A 15788-nucleotide genomic window follows, 5' to 3' on the forward strand; every position below is an offset into this window, starting at 1 on the left:
AAGAAAGAACTGGCAAACTTGCAGATAGGTTAATTGAGATTATCCAGTTTGAGGAACAGGAAAGAAGAAAAAAAAAAAAAAAACAGAACCTCATGGTCTTGTGGGACACTATTAAGAGAATAAACATATACATAATGAGAGTTCCAAAAGGAGAGAGAGCGAAAGGAGCAGAAAGAATATTTGAAGAAATAACGGCCAAAATCTTCCCAAATTTGATGAAAAACATTTATCTACACATCCAAGAAGCTTAATAAACTCCAAGTAGGAAAACTAGAAGATATACACACTTTGACACCTCCTAATAAAACTGTTGAAAGTCAAAGATAAGGAATCTCGAAAACAGTAAGAGAGGAACAGCTCATCACAAGGAAAAGATCCTCAATAGTATCTGCTGATTTCTCTTCAGAAACCATGGAGACTAGAAGGCAGTGGGATGACAGACTCAAAGTTCTGAGGGAAGGGGAGACAGAGAGGGAGAGGAAACTCTCAACCAAGAAGTCTCTATCCAGCAGACTTCAAAAATAAAAGAGAAATTAAGACATTCCTAGGTAAAAACAAAATGTTTGTTGGTAGCATGCTTAACCTGCAAGAAACACTAAAAGAAGTCCATCAGCTGATGTGAAAGGACACTAAACAGTAACTCGAGTTCATGTGAAAAATGAAGAGCGTCAATACGGTATTATTTTATTTGGTTTATAATTCTTTTACTCCTATCTGATTTAAAAGAAAAACATATAAAGCAATAATTCTGTGTTGATGGGCATATAATGTGTTAAGATATAACTTGTGTAACAATAATAGCACACAGGAGGGGAGAGAGTATGAAAGTTTTTGTATACTACTTGTGATGGTTAATTTTATGTGTCAACTGAGTGGGCCATGGGGTATCCAGATTAAACATTGTTCCTGGGTGTGTCTGTGAGGCTGTTTCTAGCTGAGAATAGCATGTGAATCAGTGGACTCGGAAAAGTGTAAGGTAGATTGCCCTCCCCAGTGTGGTTGCATCATTCAATCCTTTGAGTGCCTGAAGAAAACAGAAGGTGGAGGAAGGAGAAATTCCTTCCTTATTTTCCTGCCTTCCTGCTTGAGTTGTGACATCTCATCTCCTGCCCTCAGACTGGGATCACTGGCTCTCCTGGTTCTAGACCTTCTGACTGAGAAGGTCTGAATCATGCTACTGACTTCCCTGGGTTGCCAGCTTGCAGACAGCAGAATGTGTAATTTTTCAGACTCCATAATCACGTCAGCCAATTTCTCATATATTGGTTCTGTTTCCTTAGAGATCCCTAATTCATTAGTGAAAATGAAGCTGGTATTCATTTGAACTAGACTGTTAACTGTAAGCCCCAGCATAACCACTAAGAAAATAATTTTAATTAAAAGAAATGATAGGGGAATTAAAATAGCATATTAAAAATATTTAACACAAATGGAAGAAATGGAGGAAAAAAGAAATAAGACATATAGAAACAAACAGCAAAATGGCAAGTGTAAAGTCTACCTTATCAGTAATTACATTAAATTACATGAATTAAGCATCCCAATAAAAAGTCAGTGACTAGCAGAATGGGCTATAAGAAACATAATCCAACTGTCTACAATAGACACACTTCAGATTCCAAGACATAAATAAACCAAAAGACAGAAAAACGTAACAAGATACGACAATTATAAACAGAAACGTACCAAACAACGGCCCCAAAATACATAAGTAAAAAATGACAAAACAGAGAAACAGACAAATCAACAATAAAGCTTTTGATACTTGACTTTCAATACTAGTAGAACAACTAGACATGGAACCAGAAAATAGACACTTTAACACTATAAACCAGTTAGACCCAATAGAGATATGAAGCACTCCATCCATTAACAGCAGAATACACATTATTCCCAAGTACACACAGGACATTTTCCAAGACAGACCATGTGCTAGGCCATTTTTAAAAAGGCATCAAGGCTGGGCATGGTGGCTCACACCTGTAATCCTAGCTCTTTGGGAGGCCTAGGTGGAGGATCATGTGAGCTCAGGAGTTTGAGACAAGACTGGTGTAATATGGCAGGACCCCATCTCTACTAAAAAAAAAAAAAAAAAAAAAAAAAAAAAAATTAGTTGGGTGTGGTGGAGTGTGCCTGTAGTCCCAGCTACTCAGGAGGCTGAGGCGCAAGAGTCACTTGAACCCAGGAAGTGTAGGTTGCAGTGAGCCAAGATTGCACGGCTTCACTCTAGCCTGGGTGACAGAGTGAGATGATGTCTCAAAACAAAACAAAAAAAGGGCCTCAATAAAATTTAAAGGATTGAACAATACACATTATGATTTCCCATTGCAATTAATTCAAAATGGATCAAAAACTGAATTATAAGAGAGAAAACTAGAAAACTCTTAGAAGAAAACATACAGGTAAATTTTTGTGACCTTGAATTGGGCAATGTTTTCTTAGCTATGACACCAAAAGCATAAGCAAACAACAATGAACTTCATAAAAATTAGTTATTTGTTCTTTAAAGGATGTAGGAAAGTGCAAAGACAACTGACAGAATGGGAGAAAATATATGTAAATCATATATCTGATAAAGGCCTAGTATCCAGAACACACAGAAAATTCTTACAACTTAGCAAAAAAGACAAATAATCCAATGTAAAAATGAACGAATGATGTTGAGCATGTCATGTGCTTATTGGCCATTTGAATATCTTTGCAGAAACATCTATTCAAATCCTTTGCCCATTTAAAATTGGATTTATCTTTTCATTTCTAAGAGTTCTTTATATATTCTGGATACCAGACCCTTACCATATACATGACTTGTAAATACATATTATCTGCTTTTTCACACTATACATGAAAAAACAATACCGATAAGAATGTGCTAAACACAAACTTCCCTCCAAGTTAAACTGTGAATTTAAAAGGGCAATCATGCCTCAGCCTACCCTGATCCCTTTTTTTTCTATTTTCCTAGACCACCATCTAAAGCAGGAGTGTCCAATCTTTTGGCTTCCCTGGAAGAATTGTCTTGGTCCACACATAAAATACATTAACACTAAAGATAGCTGATGAGCTTAAAAAAGAAAAAAATAAAAAATCCCAAAAGCCTTCCTGGGCTGCATGTGGCATGGGTTGAACAAACTTGAACTTAAGGTTTCATAATCATCTCATGAACAAGAAAAGGTCTCAGCAAGGAAAGAAGGTTCTTTAAAGGTTTTCTATTGTAAACTTTTTATAATGGCATTAAATTGTAATTTTTAAGAGGAAAAGAAAAGTAATTCTGAACCTTGCCATAAACTAGGGCACAAACACACAATTTAGAAACAACAACAACAATTAGCACTTACAATTACCAGAGCCTTAAATGTTAAATTGTTAAGGGTGGGTTGGAGATGAGTGGTAGAGGGTAGGAGGAATGCTATATAGCTGATGTTGCTTGGCAGAATTTCAAAGAAACGATTAAAATGTTACATATTTAGTACAACATGTGGAATATTTTTCAAAGGCTTTATTTCTGTTCAGATTTCACTCATATGTAATCAGTTAAAAATAGTAATTTTATTTAAAAATATTCATCTTTCATAAATATTTTATCCGTAGGAGAAAAATGTTTGCTCTTCTTAAATCAAAACACATTTGTTAAGAGCAGAATTTCATTCAAATAGGAAGGTGAACTTAAATGTGAAATTATCAAATTTATGCAAACTACTGCTAATGTTCTATTTCTACCAATAATTAAGAGATTCCTGTAAACCCTAAAAGCTCAAGAGCAAAGGCACATGACAGCCATGCAACTTTTATACAATGACTCATTGTTGCTGATGCTAAAATTCTACGAATTTCAATGAAACTTACAGACTTATGAATTTCTAACAAGTGAGATTTGTATACCGAGAAGCCACAAATAGTCATAGTAATCATATTCTGCGCCTCATAACATCATTCTTTTTGCCAGTTTATGTTGGTTTTAGAGTATGGCTGCAAATTTTTTTGACTTCCCATCACAAGGTGAAACCTACGTCCTCTTTCCTTAGATATGGGTGGGTTCACGACTGCTTCCAACAGAGAAGGCATGCCAGGCAACTTCAAGGCTAGATCATATGAGGCCATGCAGCCTACTAGACACTGAACCACTATGTAAGAATTTTAAATACCCTGAGGCTGCCATGCTGGAAGGGCTACCTGTAGCCTCTCCAGCTGACAAGTCTCACACACCGAGTCGTTCCCATCAAGGTGCCAGAAATGTGAATGAAGAAACCATCTTGGAAGTAGACTCTCCAGTTACAACTGTGGCAGTCCCTGGCTTTTGGCTCTTTCCCAGCTGTGGCACACACAGAGAGAGCAGAGACAAGCCATCCCTGTTGCATCCTGTCTGCATCGTGACTCACATAATCAACAAATGCTTGTTGTTTTATGTTAGTACGTCTGGGGTGGTTAGTTTCTCAGCAATGAATAACTGCAACATAGATCAACAATTTAATTGGACTAACATGAGATGACTGTCAACTTTGGGCAAATAAACTGAAAGACTAAAGACATGGTTCTGTTTCTAAAGAAATCTACAACCCAGCATTAGATTCTAACTTGCAGAGACTACCCAACACCTAGAAAAGCATCTGGCACACGGCAGATTATCAATATTTGCTGAATAAACAAATGAACTACATTATTTAGGGTTGCATGTTGTATAATATACATTTCTACCTTAATTTCAATATTCTTATTCAAGAGAATAGAGAAAGGTCAGGCTGTTCATCACTATCTGTTCAAATGGCATATAAAAATCATATTACATTTTATAATTTTTTTACATTTATATACTCAATAATCACTCTTAGCTGTCTGTATCAGGCAAACCACCACCTTTTCCAATCATCCATCTTTTCATTGTATCTTTCATATTACAGGCCTAAGATACTTTGGAAATGATAAAATTGGTAACTTCGATATTAAAAGCACACCTGGAAAATGAAACCTTCAACTGGAATAACTGCTTAGCCTTTACCAACATGTAAATGAAAGGGCAGTCGGCAATTCCCAAGGTTTTTAACATTCGCGTTACAAATGGTTTGATAAGAAACACTAGCAATACTTCCATTGCAAATGAAATTCTTGAATGCATGTTAATTAAAGGAATATTCCTAAAAATCTGTGAAACTGTTATCTTTCAGCTCTCAAAGTCGTAAGTAACTGAACTGACACTTCATTCAGTTCCTCTAACGTCTCATAACTGATGTTTATAAAAGTTAGAAAAGAAGCCTATACCCTGAAAAGAACAGTTCTACTGAAAGAAGCAGCCTGAAATATTCTTCAGCCGTAACTAATCCTGACTCAGACTAGTATATTCAAAAGACCAGTATCAGTTTCCAGGAGGCCTCTGCCATCATGTTCAGATTCTATGCTTGCTGGTTACAGAAGATATAAAAAAATATAACGCTACATTATTACACGCATTTTCTTTTTTTTTTTTTTTTGAGACGGAGTCTCGCTCTGTCTCCCGAGCTGGAGTGAGTGGCTGATCTCAGCTCACTGCAAGCTCCGCCTCCCGGGTTCACGCCATTCTCCTGCCTCAGCCTCCCGAGTAGCTGGGACTACAGGCGCCGCCACCTCGCCCGGCTAGTTTTTTGTATTTTTTAGTAGAGACGGGGTTTCACCATGTTCGCCAGGATGGTCTCGATCTGACCTCGTGATCCGCCCGTCTCGGCCTCCCAAAGTGCTGGGATTACAGGCTTGAGCCACCGCGCCCGGCCATTACACGCATTTTCAAAAGTCTGTCTATCCTACTCTATGTTACCTCCTAGTTCTAGACAGCAAATTTAGATTTAAGCACTCTATAAATCTAAATGTTTCTAACATTTTAATAACATCTCGGTTTTTTCCATTGTTTCTCATGTCTTAATTAAATATGATGTTTAGAAATAAATAACAATTTGTTGATACAGAATGAATGTATTTCATGTGCACATGAATGAAACCTTTTATTAGAATAGTAAACAAGAACGGTAAAGCTTGAGTCTAACTACAGCATTAGCTAACTCTAAATTTTTATGACTCAGTCTCCTTATTCATAAAATGAGGGGGATTAGATAATCTCCTTCAAGTCTATGATTTTATGTGTGAGTGTAATAGCAAGCCATTCTATATCAGACTTACACTCTTACATCTAAGTCTAGTATGATGTAGTATGCATTGTTTTTCACAGTACTCGAGATTACTGCAGATTTATACTGTACACCTGGCTTAACTTGAAATTTAGAAATCAGTATTTATTTCTGCCATTTTATGTGATTCTACACAAATGACTTATACTGTAACTCTTCCTAAGTTAAAGATCAAATCATAATCACCAAAATCAAACCATAAAACTCACCAAACAGCTAAATAAATTACTTAACCTTTTAAAAAGCTTTTATTAGAACAGAAATCCCCACTAAATATTTAGTTTTCCAACTCCTAGTTCTTGTTCAGTCTAGTCCCTGAACCCAGAATCTTCACAAGATCTTAGCAAATAAAATCATGTATTTATTTCCATATTGCAACAAAATTATTTTTATTGCTTGCATAATATCCCACTGAGTTATATGCATAGTATTTCTTAACCCTTCCCCACTTTTAAATAATAGATTCCAATTTACCAAACTATGCACAATGTTGCACTGAACATATTTACATACAATTTTTCCTTCTTTTAGATTATTTCCTTAGGATAATATGCTAGATAAAAGATATACAGTTATACAGTTTTTAAAAACGAACTGCCAAATTGCCTTATAAAAAGAATCTATCGGCCGGGCGCGGTGGCTCAAGCCTGTAATCCCAGCACTTTGGGAGGCCGAGACGGGCGGATCACGAGGTCAGGAGATCGAGAGACGATCCCGGCTAACACGGTGAAACCCCGTCTCTACTAAAAAATACAAAAAAATAGCCGGGCGAGGTGGCGGGCGCCTGTAGTCCCAGCTACTCGGGAGGCTGAGGCAGGAGAATGGCGTAAACCCGGGAGGCGAAGCTTGCAGTGAGCTGAGATCCGGCCACTGCACTCCAGCCTGGGTGACAGAGCAAGACTCCGTCTCAAAAAAAAAAAACAAAACAAAAAGAATCTATCATAATATCCTGTCATCCATTTGAATATATTGGTTTCATATTACAGCAGCAAAAATATTAACAGGTATAAAATAGCACTTCCTCACTGTAGTTTTTGTATTCATGTTTTTGATAAATAATGTTAAATACTGTTCCATACAACTTATTTATTGTATCTCTTCTGTACTTGATTTGCCCATTTACTTACTAGTGCTTTGGTTTGTTTCGTTTTAAACAAGTTTTTATGTTCATTTCAACCATCTTTTTATACAATCTGGAGTTACTTCTTTCATATTTTTTGCTTACCTGTTTTTGAGATGTGCCTCCAGATCACAGCGTTGCATTACATCTTTGCACACTGAAGAAAATGGACATAAAACTAACAATTTGTCTAGGAGTTTATGAACTAGAATACTAGACTTCTTGCACAACTTAAAATGAAGTCTTTTCCGGTCCAATGGACAGAAATCTTTCTCTTGTAAAAAGTTTCTGAGGCACTTGTAGCAGAATGTATGTCCACAGGGTGTGTCTAGTGGCTGCAGCAGAGGCTGAAGGCAAATATGGCAGACTAGGTCATCATCCACTTCATTCTGGTAGTTGTATAAGTGGTTTTCTCTTGTCCAGTGCTGCTGGCCACATTCAAAACACAGGGGGTTTAGAGAAGAGGAGGAGGTCTGTTCCACAGACGACATCTCATCACTTGTTGTTTCCATTTTGAATCAATTCTGCATCCTCATGTGTTAGACTTCCACTTCAAGCTTGGTTTCCTTTAACAGACAGTGATGTATCTGACTAACGTCAAGGTGTGTTTTTCTAGATAAGCAAAACAAACACATTAAAAAAGGTAATTTATATCAATCAAGGTAGGTTAAAAGTATCAACATAATATTACTGGTTAGCTTTTTCTAGTAAAAAATTAAGGTTCAATCAGGTAATAAATGAGTCATAAGGTGGTCTTGAACTCCTGGACTCAAGCAATCAGCCCTCCCAAAGTGCTAGGATTACTGGTGTGAGCCACTGTGCCTGGACCCCACTGTCAAGTTCTTGATAAAAAAAAAACAACTTTTGATGAAAGGTAAAGACACCATATATTATATAGTGTGATATAAGAAACAATCGATTCATTTTACTGACTGAAATCCCCAAATATGTCACTGTTCAATGGTAGTTTTAAAGCCAATTAATAGTGCTAATAGTAATGCTGTTTGAGGTATATAATACATTTGCATGTCATCCTAGACATGCTGCTTTGCTTCTGATTGAGTTTATGCATTTACAGTACAATATCAAAGATTGTGTCTTTGAAATGTAGTTTCAAGGATAACGCAGAATCAACGAACACAGGAACAGAAAACCAAACACCACATTTTCTCACTCGTAAGTGGGAGCTGAACAACGAGAACACATGGACACAGGGAGGGGAACATCACACACTGGGGCCTGTCAGGGGATGGAGGGCTAGGGGAGGGATAGCATTAGAAGTAATACCTAATGTAGATGACGGGTTGATGGGTGCAGCAAACCACCATGGCATGTGTCACACCTATGTAACAAACCTGCACGTTCTGCACATGTATCCTAGAACTTAAGAGTATAATAATAATAAATGACCTTTGCTCAGCACTATGGGAAAAAATGAATTTCAAAACATGTATGATTTGAATACTCTCTCCCTATGTAACAGATTATAGAAAGATACATCTGCATAGCATATATAAATAACAGTGCAAATGTTGAAAAGTACAATACTATTTTATTCCACTAAAAGAAAAAAACCTGCCAAAATTCAATTAAAGAAAAAAGATATGTTATACATTTCAATTTCACCTCATAGTATTCTGTACTTCGATCTGGACTCGCTTACTCAAGCAGGTGTGTGTGTGTGTGTGTGTGCGATCTGGACTCGCTTACTCAAGCAGGTGTGTGTGTGTGTGTGTGTGTGTGCGTGTGTGTGTTGCGTGCGCACGCCCTCTCCACTATAACTCTTTTTTTTTAAGTTTGATCTGTTGCCCAGGCTGGAGTGCAGTGGCACCATCTTGGCTCACTGCGACCTCTGTCTCCCAGGTTCAAGCTATTCTCCTGCCTCAGCCTCCTGAGCAGCTGGGATTACAGGTGCCTGCCACCACACCTGGCTAATTTTTGTATTATTAGTAAAGATGGGGTTTCACCATATTGGCCAGGCAGGTCTCAAACTCCTTACCTCAGGGGATCCACCCGAGTTGGCCTCCCAAAGTGCTGGGATGACAGGTGTAAGCCACCGCACCCGGCCCTCCAATATAACTCTTACAACAGCCTCCTCCAGGGCAGTGCGAGCCTAGCCAGGAATGCTCCCCTCATCTAATGGTTTCCATCTTCCTGCTGCTGAAGGATCAGGGATTAAATATTCAACTCCAAAGGCAGCAGCTCTGTATTTCTTCTTCTGTAAATATTTACATAAGAAGAGCCTCTAGAATGTACCAAACATTGAACATCGAGAGAGAAGAGGTAGGGAGAGGACACTTAAAACCCATTATTAAAATTCAATTTAGTAAGTACTCTAAGAAAGTTATGTACAGGGTGTTATGTGAATATGGAGAGACATGAAAAGAATTGGCATCTAACTCTGGCTTCGTGGCCGGAAATAATTTCAAAAGGGAAAAAAACCATGGGACTGCTGAGTTGTGACAGGAAGTATCAGCCAGAGAGAAAAAATGGACAAGGGCATCTTGGGTGGAAAAAAAGCATCAGCTAAGTTGCAGGGGCTTGAGGGTACACAGCACATTCAGGGAATATGAAGCAGGTAAAACTGTGTGGCAAAGAAAGCATACTTAGGGGAGGGGAATTCTAGAACTTAGCGTGCCTGCCACAAGAACCTTAAGAGTAGGATACCATGTCGAGGCCACTAGCATTTCTATTTCAATAACAAAATTCTCCAATCACATATATGTATTTCCTTATTTATTTAAAGTATTCATTGGAAAAACAACGTTAAAGTAGGCCAGGTGCAGAGGCTCACAGCTGTAATGCTAGCACTTTGGGAGGTTTAGGTGGGAGGACTGCCTGAGTCAGGAGTTCGAGACTAGCCTGGGCAATATGTAGGACCCTGTCTCTACAGAAAAAAAAAAAAAAAAAATAGTTAGGCATGGTGGCATGTGCCTGCAGTCCCAGCTACTTAGGAGGCTGAGGTGGGAAGATCCCTTGAGCCCAGGAGTTTGAGACCAGCCTGGCAACATGGTGAGACCCTGTCTCTACAAAAAGTAAGAAAATTAGCCAGGCATGGTGGCGCATGCCTGTAGTCTCAGTTACTCGGGAGGCTGAGGGAGGAGGATTGCTTGAGCCCAGGACTTTGAGGCTGCAGTGAGCCAAGATTGCACCACTGCACTCCAGCCTGGGCAACATAGTGAGATCCTGTCTCTAAATAAACAAAAATTTTAAAAGAAAAACAACATTAATGTTTTAACAGATTTAACAACTGCCATAAATTAGGAGGTGGTGGCATACGATTCAGGCGGGACAGGTGGCCTCAGATAAATTGTGTTTTTAAGAACTAATAAAATAATACTAGCAAGGGTGGGCACAGTGGCTCACGCCTGTAATCTCAGCACTTTAGGAGGCTGAGGCGGGTAGATCACTTGAGGTCAGGAGTTCCGGACCAGCCTGGCCAACATGGTGAAACCCCATTGCTACTAAAAATACAAAAATCAGCTGGCCGTGGTGGTGGGTGGCTGTAGTCCCAACTACTTAGGAGGCTGACGCAGGAGAATTGCTTGAGCCTAGGAGGTGGCGGAGGTTGTAGTGAACAGAGATCATGCCACTGCACTCCAGTCTTGTAACAGAGCGAGACTTGGTCTCAGGAAAAAAAAAAAAAAAGAAAGAAAAGGGCCGGGCGTGGTGGCTCACGCCTGTAATCCCAGCACTTTGGGAGGCCAAGGCGGGTGGATCATGAGGTCAAGAGATCGAGACCATTCTGGCTAACACAGTGAAACCCTGTCTCTACTAAAAATACAAAAAATATCAGCCGGGCATGGTGGCAGGCGCCTGTAGTCCCAGCTACTTGGGAGGCTGAGCAGGAGAATGGCGTGAACCCGGGAGGCGGAGCTTGCAGTGAGCCGAGATTGCACCACTGGACTCCAGCCTGGGCGACAGAACGAGACTCCGTCAAAAAAATAAAATAAAATAAAAATTAAAAAATAAAAATAAAAGTAATACTAGCAGCCTGTAAACTCCTATCAATACCAACATCAATAAACCAAATATTTCTCGCATTTTTATAATTCATGCTCTTCTCCCTTTGAGCATCATACCTTTTAATATGCCAGTGCTAAGTGCATGAGATTAAGGAGAGAAACATCACGTATCTCAGCCAGACAGTAGGGTTCAAGCTAGGTATTTTAATACGGAATTTCTGCAGATTCTTGTTTCCTACCCAATTAACAGGAACTACCAATTAGCAAGAATATTCACTTATTTTTTACTCCTCTTTGTGATAGTGTTTATTCTAATTTTTCTTTTCCTCAAGAAAAATACAATTCTAGCCTCCCACATGATGACTAAGAAAGTATTTAAGACGATTATATTTTAGCTACTTTCTAAATCTCTTCAGTTCTTTATTTTCATTTTATCAAAACACTTTTCATGAGGAAAATTAACATGCTCCCATTTAGTAACAGTGGTCTATCTCAAAGAGTCATATATACAACTTATTCTTCATGTTGACCTACATATGTATATAAGTATATATAAGTATATATGTGTATATATAAGTATACATGCATACATGTATATAAGCACATATATGTATATACGTATATATAAGCACATATGTATATATAAGCACATATATGTATATACATGTATATATAAGCATATATATGTATATACTTGTAAGTATATATACACATATATGTATATGTAAGCACATATGTATATATGCATATGTAAGTATACACACACATATGTAAGTATATACACACGTATATATAAATATATACATACACATATATGTAAACACATATATGTATTTATGTGTATGTAAGTATATACATACATGTATGTATATAAACACATGTATCTATATATAAGTATATAAACTTACATATATTATGTAAGTATATATATTATGTAAGTATATACTTATATGTAATTATATATATAAGGCAATACATATATAAAACATCTATAAGTTCAGATATATATACACGTGTATATATATACACATATATACTGCTGTATCTGGCAAATCATAGGTGCAATGTGTTATCTATTATTAAAAATAGAGAATCAAATGTTCAGACAGATTTTATTATTTGTGCAAAGTCATATAGGATATAGTTACTTAGCAAGAAAGAAGGAAGATAAACCCAGTTCCTTCTGGCTTAAAAAAAACACAATAGGAAAGATATTCCATGAAAGCTTTAGAGTATGAGTTTTGTAAGGAGAAAGGCAACCTGACCTCACTTCTCTAAGTCCCAGTTCCACCCCTCTTCTCCCAGCTCAGGCAGATCTTTCTCTTTCTGCTCTGTGTGCAAGTTGGCTGTACTGCCTTACACTACTCTCACACTGGGGTCCCTCACTGAACTATCAGCTCTAAGAGTGAGCCTCCCACAGGGGAGGAGCTCAATAAATGTTGAACGACCAACTGGGTGACAATAATGCTTTCTCTTAGCAAGTTTAGGTAACAAAACTACATCTATGTATACAGGAGGATATGCCCATGTTCATATATGCTTGAGTTCAGATATTATATATCTGTGAACAGTGTGAAATACTAAAGTACAAGTTAAATGTCTCAAACATTTCCTAAAATATAAAGTGTAGCATAATGTGCATCTTTTCTAACTGTATAATCTGTTTAACAGTATTGCTGGAATAGTAAAGAGAAGGAAGCTGTTAGCTTGGGTGGGATTATTACAACACATTTAAAATAATATCTTGAAAAATAGCCAGTGCAATAGGAAGAGAGTTTACTACCTAATTCCAGTTAAGATTGACATGCTTGATCTTCCTGGTTTAAGGGATAAGAATATCCACAAAGACTCGCAGAAAGAACTATGGTTTTCCACCATCAGTTTGCATACTCCAAAACTATGTATTATTCGGTTCATTTCTCTTGATGTTACTCCTGACTCAGATTTAAAGGGTCTTCACTGGCCCTAACCTAAGAGATCCAGCCCAGGGAAAAACATGATGAGCTAAGAGTTACCACCAAAGGTTAGACAGGAAACAGATGTGGTTCCCTTAACTCATCGGTACCAGGGGTCTAAGAATACCCTCCCTCTCAAGCCCTCCTGGCCCATTTTCCTCATTCCTCAGCTTCAGCTCAAATTCTGCCTCCTGCTGCTCTTGAGTGCTCCCCCTTCCCTTCTGTTCCTGTTGCCCTTTACACATATTTTCCCTTCAGCAATTCCTACAGTGCATGTTTGCTCATCTGCCTCCCCTCCTCTTTGAGGGTAAAAATAGTCTTTTTAATCTTTTGTATTCCCAATTCTTAGGACATACTAGGCATTTAAAAAAGATTGTTCTCAGGATCATACATGATCTTGAAATGCAAAAGAGTCCTGATATGTATAACTATATTGATATATGAGGAAATAATGTGCATTTGTGGCACTTCAAAGGAATCAACATATGAACCCAGCCCATTAATTTACAAATGCACAAAGAATAAGGTAATACTCTCTTTAATCTTCAAAGGGGTAAGGGAAAAAGTTTCCTTACTTGGTATCGACACAAGAAAATTCTCTCATTGTATATGTCACATATCAGCTTTGATAGCTGCTTTTGTATAAAGCAGTGCTGTCAAACTTGTTTGACTTCAGAATCCTTTTATCCACTCTGGACAAGTTTGGCAGTTTCCTTAAAAAACTACACAACTACCATATAATCCAGCAACTGTACCTTTAAACATTTATCCCAGAGAGGTGAAAACTTACATTCACACAAAAACTTGTGAACAAATGTTTCTAGCAATTTTAATTTGTAATAGCCAGAAACTACAAAACGACTCAGATGTACCTCCACTGATGAATGGGTAAACAAACTGTGGCACATCTATACCATAGAATTTTACTCAGCAAGAAAAAGGAATGAACTATTAATACAAACAACAACCTCTGTGAATCTCCAGAAAATTATGAGCGAGAAAAGCCAGTGCTAAAAAGCTGCATACTGTATTGTTCCATGTACACAACATTCTTGAAATGACAAAATTATAGAAATGGATGAGTGGTTGCCAAAGATCAAGAAGGGTTGGGGCAAATAATAGGGCAACACAAGGAGCTATGTGACAATGGAAATTGTATCAATGCCAATATCCTGGTTGTGATACTGTACTACAGTTCTGCAAAATGCTACTATTGGGGGAAACTGGATAAAGGGTACATGGGATCTCTCTGTATTATTTCTTCTTACAACTGTAAGTGAATCTACAATTATCTCAAAATAAAAAGTTTAATTAAAAAATTACTGAAGTTCCCAAATAGCTTTTATCAGTCTGTATTTATTACATTAGTAATAAAAATTCAAATATCCATGTTAATAAAAAAACCCAGTAGGTTAACATTTTTATGGAAAACAACTTTTTTCAAAATAAAAAACACAGTGAGAAGAAATATATTATTTTACATTTTTGTAAATCTGGAGTCTCATATATGTTTCTGTTTTTAATCTGTCATGAACTCACATGTGAGGTCTGGAAAATTCTACTAGACATTTGTGCAAAAAAGAGTGAGAAAGGCATTGTGAAAATAGTTTTGACCTTGTGGATTCAATGAATGAAACGGAGGTAAATGACTGACACAGAGCATCGAAGAGTTCTAAAACCCTTCTTTCACAAGAAGTACCGGTCAATAACCAAGAATCTTTTTGGAAAAGCAAAAACTGAAAATGCAAAAATGCTTGATTGAGCCTTGCTATAGGAGTCTGTCTTTCCTGGAATAAAGTTATTTCCCCAGAGCCTTTTCCTACTGGAAGAAGTGTATCTGGATATTTAGCTGCATAGAAATATTTACCATATCATATGGGAGCTTCACATAAATTTTATTCTATAAACTACTGGCTATAACTATAATCTATTGGCTTTGCTTAAACAGTAATTAATCACATACACACACAGAGGGAGTTTGAATTTAGCTCTAAAACATGATTCTGTATCTGTTTATATATAACAAAACACTTACTGGTATATTTACCTTTTAGTCTCAGTATTTGCTCATTTTTTTTTTGATAAGTTTAATCTTTTAAATACTCTATATAAGGGAGGTCAAATTGTGGCTAATAGAAAATTTAAAATTTTAAATGCCCTTCACCTTTTGTTCTCCTAATTTTGAAATTCTCCTAAGCCATGATGAAAAAGGTTTTTTTAGTGCAAAAGGATGAAGGCAAAAACCAAACTGGGTTACCTGCCTAATTCCTACACTGAGACAGTTATACTAAAGTTATACTTTCAAAGTTACACTAAATCGTGTTACCTTAATTTGGAAACAGAATTTCAGAAAATTATTTCAAAAAGGACATATATTAAATATCACACTAAACCTTTCCAATAACATCTAGATGAACCTCTGCTAATGAGAAAAGACCGCTGTGGAAAGAACTTTACTCCAAAAAGAAAGACTTCTCCAGCACCTCCAACACGTGGGCTTTCTTCAACAGCAACACTCTTTACCAGCCAGCTGAGCTGGGGCAATTTCTATCTTTTTTTTTTTTTTTTTTTTTTTAAATGTGAGATGGAGTCTTAC

At 37.3% G+C, this 15788-nt stretch overlaps 1 protein-coding gene across 3 annotated transcripts in view; it reads right to left on the reverse strand.

Moving 5' to 3' along the window:
• LNX2 (ligand of numb-protein X 2) overlaps nt 1-15788 on the reverse strand; it is a 76446-nt gene that overhangs the window by 29702 nt on the left and 30956 nt on the right. For 2 of the 3 annotated variants that reach the window (XM_077973637.1, NM_001258047.1), the window contains 1 exon segment: nt 7378-7884. The exons of the other annotated variant lie outside the window; for it this stretch is intronic. In XM_077973637.1, the coding sequence (XP_077829763.1) occupies nt 7378-7784 (407 nt within the window). In that variant the 5' untranslated portion in view covers nt 7785-7884. 3 annotated transcript variants of the gene reach the window in all.

The sequence above is a fragment of the Macaca mulatta genome, chromosome 17 (genome assembly GCF_049350105.2).
Source record: "Macaca mulatta isolate MMU2019108-1 chromosome 17, T2T-MMU8v2.0, whole genome shotgun sequence".
Taxonomy (NCBI): Eukaryota; Metazoa; Chordata; class Mammalia; order Primates; family Cercopithecidae; genus Macaca; species Macaca mulatta.